This window comes from Cryptomeria japonica, chromosome 11, assembly GCF_030272615.1.
Source record: "Cryptomeria japonica chromosome 11, Sugi_1.0, whole genome shotgun sequence".
Lineage (NCBI taxonomy): Eukaryota > Viridiplantae > Streptophyta > Pinopsida > Cupressales > Cupressaceae > Cryptomeria > Cryptomeria japonica.
In genome coordinates, this window is record NC_081415.1 from 6,109,447 (window position 1) to 6,123,268 (window position 13,822).

Sequence of the window (13,822 nt, forward strand, 5' to 3'; positions counted from 1 at the left end):
CATATATTGAGTAGAGACCAAATGTCTTATTTTCATTCTGTATTATCACCCATACTGCCCTATCACAGGGGGATTGTCCCCATTTGAGAATCTTGTTCTTCCATTTAGGACTTACCAATATTGCAGCTCCACCCTTACCCTTAGGGTGTTTGGTAAAGAAGGGGGTGGCTTCCCTCCAGATGGATTTTAGCCCAATTTCTAGAGATAATCCTACTGATTTTATTTCTTGGAGCATAAGGCAATCAATTTCCTTGTGCATATTTAAGAATCTTTTGACCACATATTTCCTGTCAGGGGCCTCTAATCCCCTAATGTTCCATAAGATGGTTTTCATCATTGGGGGGTTGCTTCAGAGTTGTCCCTTAGGGCTTTAAACCCTTCAAAACATTTGGGCCATTCCTCAGATTTAGAGAGGTGGTAGAAATAAATTTAAATCTAAAGAATGAATAATGATAAAGAAAAGTGAAGGTAAAATTATTTGCAACTACACAAAATTACATAATTAATACACTACTCAAGACATAAAATAAAATAAATCATTATAAATCCAAAATACAAGTAAATTGCACCATTTTAAATATACATCTCAGAAAATTTAAGTCGTAATTTAAAAAAAATAAAAAATCACGTGGGTACATGCATTCCAAAGCTCCATGGAATGAATCTAGACCTTACATTGTCCGCTTTTTTGGAGCCTAATTAAGATAGGTTGAGATGTAATTGTTGAAGGACAACCTTAGATTGTTAAGGACTTTTGTTGAATGACGAAACAAGGTACAAAAATCACCGTTTTCTACACAAGGATCGTATATATCTAGCGTTTAAGAAGCCATGATCAGAAACTAGAAGGAAGAAACCAACCCAGGTAGAAACAAGAGGAAGAGGAGAAATGGAGCACTAGGATAAAGATAGGAGCTCTTCTGGACACAAATACAAGTCTTGATCCAGGAACATCTGGTCCTTTTCTGCATGCCCATATGACTTTTATTTCCTAATGTTTTTCTTCCTCTTTGATATGCTGAATCTTTGTCATTGCGGGTTTTGTGTTTTGGATCTTTTCTGTCTTGTGGGTTTGTTTCCATAATCGGTCTTTTGGGCGGGGAAGACATCCCAATTCATTTTCTTCGGTTTTGGTTCAGTGTTTCGATCCTTTCAGAGGTCTGTTAATCGAGTCAAAAGGGTTCCTTTTTCTTCATTTCTTTGGGACTGATCCATATTATCCTGTTTGTAGGGGTTGCTCTCCTCGAAAATCTGCCCTTGTGAAAGGCGGGACAATTTTCTCTTATCAGATCTCTAAGTCCAATGCATTTCCCTCATCAGATCTTCATGAAAAGGCCGTCTGATTTGTGCTAAGCTATTTTTATGAATTGGGCAATGAGGAATTCAAGCGAAAAGCAACTGCGGTTTTATTCTTTTTGGGGTCGGAGTTGAATCTCTATCTACCTCTCCTTTTTCTTAGGAAAACCCTATTTTTTTCTTTCTTTTGATTCTCTTAAATTTTTTGGGTTGATGATCTGAACCTTCCTCAGAGAGATCTGTCAGGAACGGTTTTATATTTTATTAGCTTCATCCCTTTTCGTATTGCTTGTTTTGAGATTTAGCGCCTTCTAAATCTCTCTTCGGAAGAACCAAAAGCCGAATAGTTTCTCCTCATTAGATCTCGACGAAAAGGTTTGTTTTGATTGGTATTACAGTCTTTAATGAATTGGGCCTAAATCGCCATAGTGTTTTGATTTATTCGGAGAAATCCTTCGATCCTGAGTTAGTATTCAGCTATGATATCCGACTGGTTAAAAGGTGTATCAAGGAAATCGCCTTAGGATAACAGGGATGTTTTTATCTAGATTTTAGACGGGCCATTTTGTTTTGACGCCCTCGAACTATTTTATCAGTATTCATGTGAGAGACTAGGACCTGATTCATCGTATTCCAATTGCTAAAGATTCGTCAAATTCTCCATTCGAAATATATAAAAAAATAACCTTTTTGTGACGCCCATTAACTAATTCGAGAACTTGGGAATTAAGACTTGATTTATGGTGATCCAATTGTATAATTGTCCATTCAGGCAAACAAATCATGTGCTACCCTCGAATTTATTTGCACCCAGAGATGCATCTTCCAAACTCAATTTCTATGATAGTAACACAACATTCCCCATACTTGCAAAACAATCTAATGCATACATTTTAAAAGAATTATACCTTTTGCACCCATAATTTTCCGGTTACCAAAGTAACCATGGCAAGTGAAGAGAGCAAATATGTTAGATTTGACATCTCAAACATTTTGGGTACATATCTTTTATTCGAGAATTTTTCTTGATTTTCATGAACGGATTACCTTTCTCTGAGTTTTCTGGATGGAGGGATGCAAGTAATTAGTTTTGGGGATCGTAATTTTCTTTCTGAATTGAGTGATGGCCAGTAAAGTAGCTCAAGCACTAAAAGTCGCTGAAATTTTAAAAAGTAAATATATCGTGTTGAATTTGCGATGACAATCCCCCTCTTTAGCTTTTTAGGGGGTTTTAGCATTATTTTCCTTTAAAACTTATCGTTTAGATTTATGCATCAAATAGAGCAGGCTGCTCCCTTATGAAGAAAAGGGATGCCTAGGATACTAGGGATGTCATTCAGTTCCATGGGTCTCCCATTCCCATGGAACCTGGCTTAACTCTTCTGCCAAATCCTGTTGTAGAATTTCATCAGTCGTTGTCCATTTTTAACATGTTACCACACATTTGTTGAATATGGATATGAATATGTAGTTGGTATACACATGATTTGATTAGATGTGTCTTTTTGGAGGGATGCTCTAAGAAACACACAAGTCCTTTCTTTGTCAGTCAACATGTCATTGAGATGGGATAGATCTAGCAGTATGCAAAATCCCCTTGTTCAGAATGAAACAGCTTTCAATCCTGCCAGTGAATTTTTGCCTTGTTGACTAGTTTAAGCTATGCTATACTTATTTTTGAAACCCAACAAACTTTTGATCTCCGAGGGATTTGCTGAATACTTAAGTCTTACGAAAGCTGAAGTACTTGGCATTGAGTCTTAAACAACATTTAGTGCAGGCAGACAAAGATTTGAGGTTATGATGTATGAAACAATTTTTTTAATATTAATTTCTAAAATCTTGTGCAATAAGGGGTTCTTGATGACTGGGATGCAAATTTCTAGCAATAATTTTGCCCTTGTTAGCGTGGTCATAATATCTTGTTAAATATCCCTTATTTGGGGTTGAGGTGATCATCTACCCACCTAACAAACTATTGGACATTTTATCGTTTCTTACCAATGTTGTAACATCCTTTTGCTACGTATTGCTAGTGTGAAATGCCTGTTCAATCTTGCAAATTTGCTAATGTGGGGTGAGACCTTAGTTTGTATATCAATGGGTTTTGTCTTGGTTGTACTGTGAAGGAAATCTTTAATCTTTTTTGCAATCATTACTGAGGCAATTGTTGCGGCTTGAGTGAATTATTTCAGTTTTTTGTTGGTCACCGTTTAACCTCAATTGATTGACTTTGGAGATTTCAATATTAGATGATTGAAGCATTGAAGTATGGACATGGTTATGTTTCCCTGTTTGCTATTTAATAATTTCTGGAAGTGCTTCTCATCACTGTTTGCATTGTGTGCTTGATAACATGTGCTTGACCTTCAACCTTTGGCGGGATGAAGTGCAGACATTAAGACATACAAACATATCTGCTGTGGAGCATAAAGTAGAACCTCACACTTGTATGTGCTGGTGGATGGGATTTACAGATAAATTTGAATTGAAATTATTTGTTTTGGATTCTGGCGCCGTGCCAGACTCTTGAGGATCTCACTTGTTAAGGCTTTTATTGAAGAAATTTAATTCAGGCTGTATGAACATTTCCCTATAGAAGTTGAGACCGAGTTTGTGATCATCTTCAACAGATCAAACCAAAAGATTAAGTTTAACTGATAATTTTTGGTAAGCCATCCACTTAAGTTTATTAACTTTAGTTTCCTTGAGTAACTAGCATTTTTAGTACATGACTATGACGAGTTGTATTATAATTAAGTTGAAATTTTTTGTTTTCCTCTCTATTTCCAGTCATTTTCCTTTATTGTTTCTGTACCTCATGCAATGTTAATGTTGCAAAAATGTCATGAAGATTTTGTCTGCTACTGAATGTTATCTCACAAGTTGTCATCATTGCAGAAACATTCATGGCCTCTTTTTGTTAGTTTCAAATTATCAAACCACTTGTAGTTGGATTGCTTTCAATATCTTCTTGTATTTGAGCAAAATCATCACGAGTAACTTGCTTATAGAGAGCACTGGTTTTCTCTCTCACAGCAAACATTACTTTGTGCACAATGCTTGGAATCCTAGTATTTCCTGACTGCCAGTAGTGTGTTGTGGTTTGTCCATCTCTGTGTTTTTTTCATACTCAATTCTGACCTGGCGCCCCACCATTTAATTGCTTTTGGAACTAATTTCATTAACATTGATATTGATCTTTTTATCTTCTACTTACAGCGAAATTTTGTTCAAGGACCGAGTCCAAACCTTTACATGATAAATGGCCACCAGATCCTGCCCTGTAGGATACTAGAGTTTGTTTTATTATACCTTTGAACACTGCAATAAGATTTAATGTATATCATGTTACGATTTCTAAGTTACTGATTATCATTGTCGGTTCTTTTCATAATTGAAGGATACATATTTTCATTAGACTTGGTTCTTTATTAATTGATATGCCCCCATGCAGGGATTGTTCCCACACACATCAATTTGCTTGATTTTATTTTTGCACTTGTTCAGCTAATAGATAAAAATGCCAAAGGATAGCAATAGCTTGGTTTTGCGCAAGGCTAGGAGGTCTCATCCCTATGATAGAATTCAGAGAAACCCAAATAATAAAGGAAGCACGTCAAAAGATGGAGAAATAGATGCTGAGAAGAAAGAGTGGGATGATGCCAGATGCCCCATTTGTATGGAACAACCGCATAATGCAGTTCTCCTTTTATGTACTTCTCATGACAAGGGTTGTCGACCTTACATGTGTGACACCAGTTATCGACATTCAAATTGCCTTGATCAGTATAGAAAGCGAAAGGAGAACTGGAGAACCATATCATCCCAAAGTGGTGAAGTATATAGTGATATTCCAGGAGGTGAAGCAATGGATGAATATTCCAGGTCTGATGGTCCAGGCATACATAGAAGTCCAGGAGGTGAAGCAATGGATTTGAGATCAACTCAAGATTTGAATGAAGAAACGGAATTAGGTGGTCCAGGCAGACATAGAAGACATCAACTAAGTTCCTGGAGGTCACAGTCAGGGGGATTTCAAGAAGCAGATAATTGGGAAAGAGATGATTTACCATTTGTGAATACAGCAGCAGCATTGGGAGCAGAAAATAATTTTGAATTTGCATTATTTCAAAGAAATGAAATTGAAGCACCTTCAAATGGAGAATTGGAGTTAAAATGCCCACTCTGTCGAGGTTCAGTGCGGGAGTGGAAAGCTGTAGAAGAGGCTAGGAGCTATCTTAATTTGACAACCAGGAGCTGTGCTCATGAGTCATGCTCTTTTACTGGTGCATATGAAGAATTGCGCAAGCATGCAAGAAGTGAACATCCTAGGATAAGGCCAGCTGATATTGATCCTTCTCGCCAGCGTGCCTGGCGGCGCTTAGAGCATCAGCGTGATGTGGGTGATGTGCTTAGTACCATCCGTACAGCCATCCCAAATGCAATTGTTCATGGTGACTATGTTATTGAGGGTGAAGAGGGTATGCCTCTTGATCAGGGCATTGAAAGTGATGCAATGGGTACGCAAGGGCCATTATTCACTGCATATTTCTTATTTCGTATGTTTAGTCCGCTTGGTTCTCATGAAGTTGCTGGTGGCTTGCCAGCAAGATTGAGAGTTTCAAGTAGGCATCATACCTCTTCAAGTAGGCTGCATGGTGGCCAGCCAAATGTGTCTGGTGAAAACAATATAGATTCTGGTAACGAAGCAGCTGATACTATATCAGTTAACAGTGCTGCTGGTCAGAGGAGGAGAAGACGTTTGAATAGAGCCTGGGCTGATGATGATTTTCCATAAGATTCCTTGTCATGTTTATAATTGTGAATCATTGTTTATGATTTTCCAAATCTGTAGCATTGCTTCTTGCATCTCCTGTTATCAATTGTTTATAGTGCTTCATTATTTCAGTATTTACATTTGAGATGTTTCCAACAGAATTTCCCTTGCCATCACAGTTGATTTTATTTTAACAAAGTTTATTCCTGTATGTAATTTGCAGATCGATCTGTGCTTTAAAATATTAAAAATTTAATCTATTTATCTCTCTTATACAATATGTATATAGTTTGTAGCATTCAATTAACTGCAATCATTTGAATTCTATCCTTTTGTTGTTCTTATAAGAATTATTCAAATAACGGACTGGAGTTTTCATCTTGCACTGCTGTTGAGTTCTAGATTGACATTTCTGTATTTAGAAGATGATGGTGAGGAGTTCTCGTTAACTTTTCTCAATACAAAATTTAACTCACACGAAGATGCTTCGAGGGAAATGCATATTTTCAGTAAACTCAGAAGGGTTACAATGCAGTTCTTCATTTCACATCATATATGCATTTGAATGTTTATACTAGACATTAAAGAAAGATAAGAACAATGCCAAGATTTTGCAGACTTTCTCCTTTCTTTCAGTTATGAGCCTTCATGATTTAAACGATACTGAAATGTACAGAAAGTTAATAATCTTTTTTTTCTTTGAACTTGCCCATTAACATTTGATTCTAGAGAAGCTTATATAAATTGTGGTATTCAGGATTGTGTTATGAGGCTCATGGCAAATATATGCTTAAGGCGTTAGTATTGGGAAATAAAAGAGTACACGCAAGTGCAAGATAAATATTATGGATTGCAAGAAAAACAATATGGTTGTTACCATATTTAATGCCATGAACTTAGCTTTTATTATCTTTTCAACAATTTAAGGTTGTTCAGACAGGTCAGAATTTTTTTAATAGAAATACAAATAGTATACTAACATAATGACGACAGTAAGGCCTTTGGTGCAATGAAATTTAGTCTCATAATAAGTTGTCAAAGTGTGTTTGTTGGCTTGGCAAACATGGTTTCCTAATTTATAAGGACACATAAGTTGGCGGTCAATGCCTCCTTGTTGATTCACCAAACTTTTTAATTGAAAAAGCTCTCAATTACTTTCTTTCCAGAAGATTCACTATAACATGCCACACGTAAAAACAAAAACAAAAAGTCCAACCAAAAGTGTACTATTTTGAAATTGGCGGATAACTGGTTAGCATGACTTGCAAGTTTTACTAGTTAGATCTGAAAGGACATAATTGTTAGTAACTGTTTTTAATATTTAGTTATTTGTTAGAAGATAGTTGGCTAGATTAGTTAAATTCATTCTATTGTATAAATGTATACTTTGGTTCAATGAATTTCAACAATTTTTAATGTGCCCTCCAAATCTTTATTTGCATTTTTATGCATTAATGATCTGCTGATATGTTTAGATAGTGTGATGTCATTTGATAACTTCATTTGGGGTATTAGAGCACCAGGAAGGAGAATTTGGAGGTACAAGATATGCCATGGATTGTTGTAGTTCGAGAAGAATAAGAAGTACACAGTATTGGGTGTGGATTGCCATTGATCTTCTCTTGTTTTGCATACATAGTGCTGCTATGAGTGAGAAGTGCCACTATTGTGACAAGATTTTGTGGCTTTATTATGAGTTCTAACATTGGCAAATCTGCGAGGGAAGTCTGAAATTATTTCTCCTCCTATTGTTGTTCAAGGCATTTGAAATAATCACAAGTGGGTTATGTGCTTCCTTTAGTGTGGCCAAGAATAGAAAGATGTTGACCACTTATTGAAGTATTTTCTAACTGTAAGGGTGCAAGTGAAGATACAAGGACACACAAATATTTTGAATGTTTTTGAATCCAAGACTTTAGTTTTGTCTACTTGTTACTGTTTTGATTAGATAAGCATGGGAAGGGCTTGAACCTGTAATCAAGACAAATGGAATGAATCTCATAAGAGGTGAGATTGGGAAAAGAAGAGAGAGAGCTTTTGATTAGAGCTGGGAACCGATGGGAAACAAGAGTCTCAACCTTGAAGAACTGAATTCTTGTTCACTACACTAGAAAGAGTAAGGGGAGAAGTGGAAGGACCTTTACCCCTACAAACTACAGTCCAAGCAATGCTATCATTCGTGATCCCATTACAATGGGAGAGAAGGGGTGACCCCCCTCACTGGGTGATCAACAACCACCGAGGGGGAGGGGATAATACCGGAGATAGGAGACGATCATCGACCATCAGAGGAAGAAGCAATGAGGAAGCACTCAAAGTTGACAAAGGTGGACACAGATTAGGAGGCACCGTGGGAACTTCCAAGTATGACATAGGAGTCACACTAGGAACTTTCGAGCATGAAACAATCAGAGCAAGACCCTCATCATGACCCTAGAAAGAACCTATGTGAGAAGGAACCTCAATAGTCAAGTGATCTTCATTAGCATTCTTCCACCAAGTAGTAATACCTTTCTAATGCAAAAGAGAGCAATTCAAAGCCAAGTGATTAGTAAAAAAGCAATGGTGAGAATGGAAGGGGAGCCCTTGTAATCCGATGGTTGCGTCCATGGCCTATCTCCTACCATCTGAACCACATCGTCAGGGAGGGGTTTAGATGTGTCAATGTCAACTAAAACGAGAGCAAAGGTGGAATGACCTATGTGAGAAGTGGAATCATGAATTTTCAAAAAATGCCCAATTGAGTTGCCGATGGCCTCATAGCAGGACTTGTCCCAAAATTGGAGTGGGAGATTTGGTGGTCTGACCCAAATTGGATGCACATGAAGTGTTTCAGTGAGGGGATTGAAAGAAGAAGACTAGGGTTTAATGGAGAGGGAATGCTCTCCCCAGGCCTAATTTTTACCTAGCACCAAACCCAATCCTTAGAAGAAGCAAAAGATGCAATGAAGAAACCTTTGGCACAAGGGAAAAGCTCGATCTTTCCACACACAACATGCTTCCAGGAAGAGAGTACCTAGCTGTGTAGATCTGAAAGAGAAGGCCAGAGGTTGGAGAAATGACACACTAAATCTATACACTGGTAGAAATCCTCATTTTCAGCTACCTCTGCACTGCAGTCAATCATTGGTGAAGCCTTGGCACAAGGAAGAGGCCTAAGCACTTGCAGAGGGCAGGCAGGACCAAACCTGGTAGCTTGAGCAAAGGTTCTAGCTCTAGCAGAGGATTTAGATGCCAAATGAGGGCTAGAGCCAACCTTAGAACCGACCTTAGCAGAACCTTCTTGAGCAACAGTAGGGACCGTAGCCTCACAAGCAGGGAACTTATCTCCCTGTAGGGTCTAGGAGGAACCGGCAACCAGAGCATGGGCTGCACCGAAAGGGAGGGCCACACAGGAGAGGGCAACCACTTTTGTAGTGGTGTGTGGAGCTGAGGATGAGGATGGGGGTGCATGGGCATTGACTGGAACATAGGACATGTGGGACATCCGTTATTGAATGGGGAAAATTATTAAGGGTTAAAAGAAATGGGGGTTTGACTAAGAGAAGACCCTAAACGAACTGCTTTTGAGTTGTAGATTAACATTTCTATATTTAGAAGATGATGGCCAGGAGTTCCCGTTAACTTCTCTCGATACAAAATTTAACTCACATAAATATGATTCGTGGGAAATGCATATTTTCAGTAAACTCAGAAGGGTTACAATGCAGTTCTCCATTTCACATCATATATATTTGAATGTTTATACTAGACATTAAAGAAAGATGAGAACAATTCCAAGATTTTGCAGACTTTCTCGTTTCTTTCAGTCACGAGCCTTCACGATCTAAACATTGAAAGGTACAAAAAGTTAATAATTTTTTTTTTCTTTGAACTTGCCTGTTAACATTTGATTCTAGAGGAGCCTATATAAATTGTGGTATTCAGGATTCCCCTCAAACACATAAACGTTTGATGTTATGAGGCTCATGGCAAATATATGCTTAATTAAGGTGTTCTTATTGGGAAATAAAAGAGTATACGCAAGTGCAAGATAAACATTATCGTTGTTACCATATTTAATGCCATGAACTCAGCTTTTATTATACTTTCAACAACTTCAGATTGTTCAGATCGGTCATAAAAATTTAATAGAAATACAAATAGTACACCAACATAATCAGGTACGACAGTAAGGGCTTTGGTGCAATGAAATTTCGCCCCATAATGAGTTGTCAAAGTGTGTTTGCTGGTTTTGCAATTATAGTTTCCTAATTTATAAGGACACATAAGTTGGTGGTCAATGCCTTGTTGTCAACTCAAACGTTTTAATTGAAAAAGCTTTCGTTTACTTTATTTTCCTTTAGATTCGCTATAACATGCCACACGTAAAGAAAAATACAGAAAGTCCAACCGAAATTGTACCATTTTGACATTGGCGGATAACTGGTTAGCATGACTTGCAAGTTTTTGCTAGTTAGATCTGAAAGGACATAGTTGCTAATAACTGTTTTTAATAACTAGTTATTTGTTAGAAGGTAGTTGGCTAGGTTAGTTAAATTGAGCTGTGAATTTTATTGTATAAATGTATATTTTGGTTAAATGAATTTCAACAATCGTATAAATGTATACTTTGGTTAAATGAATTTCAATAATTTTTGATGTGCCTTCCAAATCTTTATTTGTATTTTTATGTATCTAAGATCTGTTGATATCTTTAGATAGTTTGATGTTATCTGATACCTTCATTTGCTTATTAGAGCATTGGGGAGGAGATTTTGCAGGTACAAGATATGCCATGGATTTTAAAAAAGAGTAGCAAGTAGTGTGTGGATTGCCGTTGATCTTCTGTTGTTTTGCATGCATGGTGCTGCTATGAGGGAGGAGAATGAATGAAGAGATTTAAATAACGACCACGAGACCAAGCAGTTTAAGGGACCAAGAGCTCCAGAAACAACACTATTTCACAAGTGTAACTTATTTGTGATGAGATTTTGTCGCTTTATTATGCGTTCTAATAAGTGGGATGGGAATCCAACTGATTGTCTAGCCTTCTCTAAAGGTAAGCTACCTCTTATTATCAAAAAGGTTGGGTTTGTGGCCAATGAACATAGAGCTAATATTAGGAACCATACTCTCTCTACACTTGGCTTTGCAACACCAAGGTGGGTCTCCCTAATTCAACACCACTTTAAGATATTTCAAGTTACAAATGATGTGAAAGAAAATAATAATTTCACACTACAAGTTGAGGGTTTTCGGATAATGCTTAATTTATTAAACAATCTTATATATCTTTCAGGTGGGAAATGAAAGAACTAAACTAATAAATGTGAAAAGGAAAATGATATTTTTGGTCTTTTGTGCTTATTTCTCAAAATTGAACAAATGTTCAGCTAGATTAGTGGCTTATCCATATACAAAGTTAATAATCCTACATTCTCTTCCTAATAACAACTTAAATACCAGGCCAATGATTAAAGTAACATTATTGCCTTGCAACAATGCAACTTGCCTATGGCCAACAATGCTATTCTACTCAATCCTTGATGCATACACAATATCTCAATATTCTACTAAAAGAAATTACTCCATTGCTTAAACAAAAGCAATCAAAAAAATATTCATTATAGAAAATGTATAATGGAGATCTCAAAAACCCTTTGATTATATTGATCAAGAAAATATTGTGATATACTAAAGGAGTCAAAAGCATCGAGACACGCCATTCATGTTATCTTCATTTGGATTGTTTGCTATTACTTTAGAAGGAAATTACTGTTGAACACTATTGATATTGAGAGGGGGAGGGCGGGTGAGTCAACGTACATTAAAACTTAACCAATTTAATTGCTCAATTATCATTTAACACATTTGCAAAAATAAAGAATTGAAACACAAAAGCCATCACACATGGACACCAAGATTTTTACTTAGAAAACCCAATGAGAGAAAAACCATGGTAAGAACTATCTCACTATATGAAGAACAGGTTACAATGCTTAGGCTAAATCCCAAGGAGTTCATTTCCTTTGATGTAGACTTGCAGGACTGAGGCACACAACCTCAGGGCAAGACACAAAAGACTTGCAGTCACTAAAGATCACTTCTTCAGGGCAAGATACATTACAAATGAAAGAGATACATCAAAAGGATTGAATTGTAGGCAACCACATCCACTGATATGTTGATTACAGTTATTTGCTAAAACCAATATGGAATTGCCTTCATTGCTACACAATCGTACTTGCAAACCTTTGCACTGTTTCATAAACACTTCTCACAACACATACAACTTGTACATACATCTCCAAAATGATTCCACCCTATATATACCATCCACAATCATAATAACATCAATTAGGTTGGCCTAGTTAGATGTACCATGTACATAAACAATAGTTGACCCAAAAACAATCTCCATTACATTGTAGAAGGCAAAATGACACCACCTTGTCCATCCCAAATCATCACCTATAGATCTACACACAGCGGCATGGACCAAAACATTATAGGTCAGGTGCAAAAGATAAAGTGGTTAAGGCACACCAATACAACTAGCTCCAATTATTATGCAAACCACCAAAGACACCTGCAAATGATCAAGATAGCATTAATTGTCACCAAGAAAGTCAAATAAATAGACCACACCAATCAAAACAAATGAAGGCAGAGGAACGCAACACATTCCTGTTCACTGTCACTTTGTTATAGTACCAATAAGGACTTAGACCAAAATATCTTCAACTGTAGATCACTTGAGCATTTGAAAACTAAGATAATAGGAATTTACATTCACTGATGTCATATTACAATCGCATGAACAAATGAAACATATGCACCAAAATATATATTAAAACTTAAACCACTTTAATAGCTCAATTATCATTTACCACATTTGCAAAAATAACGAATTGAAAACACACAAGCAATCACACATGAACACCAAGATTTTTATATGGAAAACCCAATGAAGGAAAAACCATGGTGAGAACTATTTCACTATATGAAGAACATGTTACAATGTTTAGGCTCAAGGTTAAGGAGTTCACTACCCTTGATGTAGACTTGCAAGATTGAGGCACACAACCTCAATGCAAGATACAAAAGACTTATAGACATTGAAGATTACTTCTTCAAGGCAAAATACATTACAAATAAAAGAGATACATTAACAGGATTGAACTGTAGGCAACCACATCCACTGATATGTTGATTACAGTTCTTTGTTAAAACCATTCTGAAATTGCCTTCATTGTTGCACACTCATACTTGCAAACCTTTGCATTGCTTCACAAACACTTCACACAACACATACAACTCATACATGCATCTCCAAAATGATTCCACTTTATATACCATTCATAATCATAATAACCTCAATTAGGTTGACCTAATTAGATGTAACATGTGTATAAAAAATAGTCGACCCCAAAAAATCTCCAATACATTTTGGAAGGCAAAATGAAATGTGTGAGGCATCACACTATGTCGACACACCTTGTCCATCACAAATCATAACCTATAGATCCACATGCAACCACATGGACCAAAACATTATAGGTCAGGTGCAAAAGATAAAGCGGTTAAGGCACATCAATACAACTAACTCCAATTCTAATGTAGGCCACCAAAGGCACATGCATATGCTTAAGATAGCATCACTTGTCACCAAGAAAGCCAAATAAATGGACCGCACCAATCAAACCAACTAAACGTAGAGGAATGCAACGTATTCTTGTTCACTATCACTTTGTTACAGTACCA

At 36.8% G+C, this 13,822-nt stretch overlaps 1 protein-coding gene across 5 annotated transcripts; it reads left to right on the top strand.

The window, feature by feature from the left end:
- Window positions 1-749: 749 nt before the first annotated feature.
- On the top strand, window positions 750-6,202 carry LOC131036593 (uncharacterized). Of its 5 annotated transcripts, none has more exons than XM_057968497.2 (3): window positions 750-957; window positions 3,692-3,966; window positions 4,754-6,202. In XM_057968497.2, exon 3 carries the CDS (start codon window positions 4,820-4,822, stop codon window positions 6,095-6,097), a length of 1,278 nt encoding a protein of 425 aa, XP_057824480.2. In that variant the 5' UTR covers window positions 750-957; window positions 3,692-3,966; window positions 4,754-4,819; the 3' UTR covers window positions 6,098-6,202. The 5 variants fall into 5 exon arrangements, with proteins under 5 accessions (XP_057824480.2, XP_057824479.2, XP_057824478.2 ...); XM_057968496.2 differs by having other exon boundaries at window positions 4,807-6,202; XM_057968495.2 differs by having other exon boundaries at window positions 3,692-6,202.
- Window positions 6,203-13,822: the final 7,620 nt, after the last annotated feature.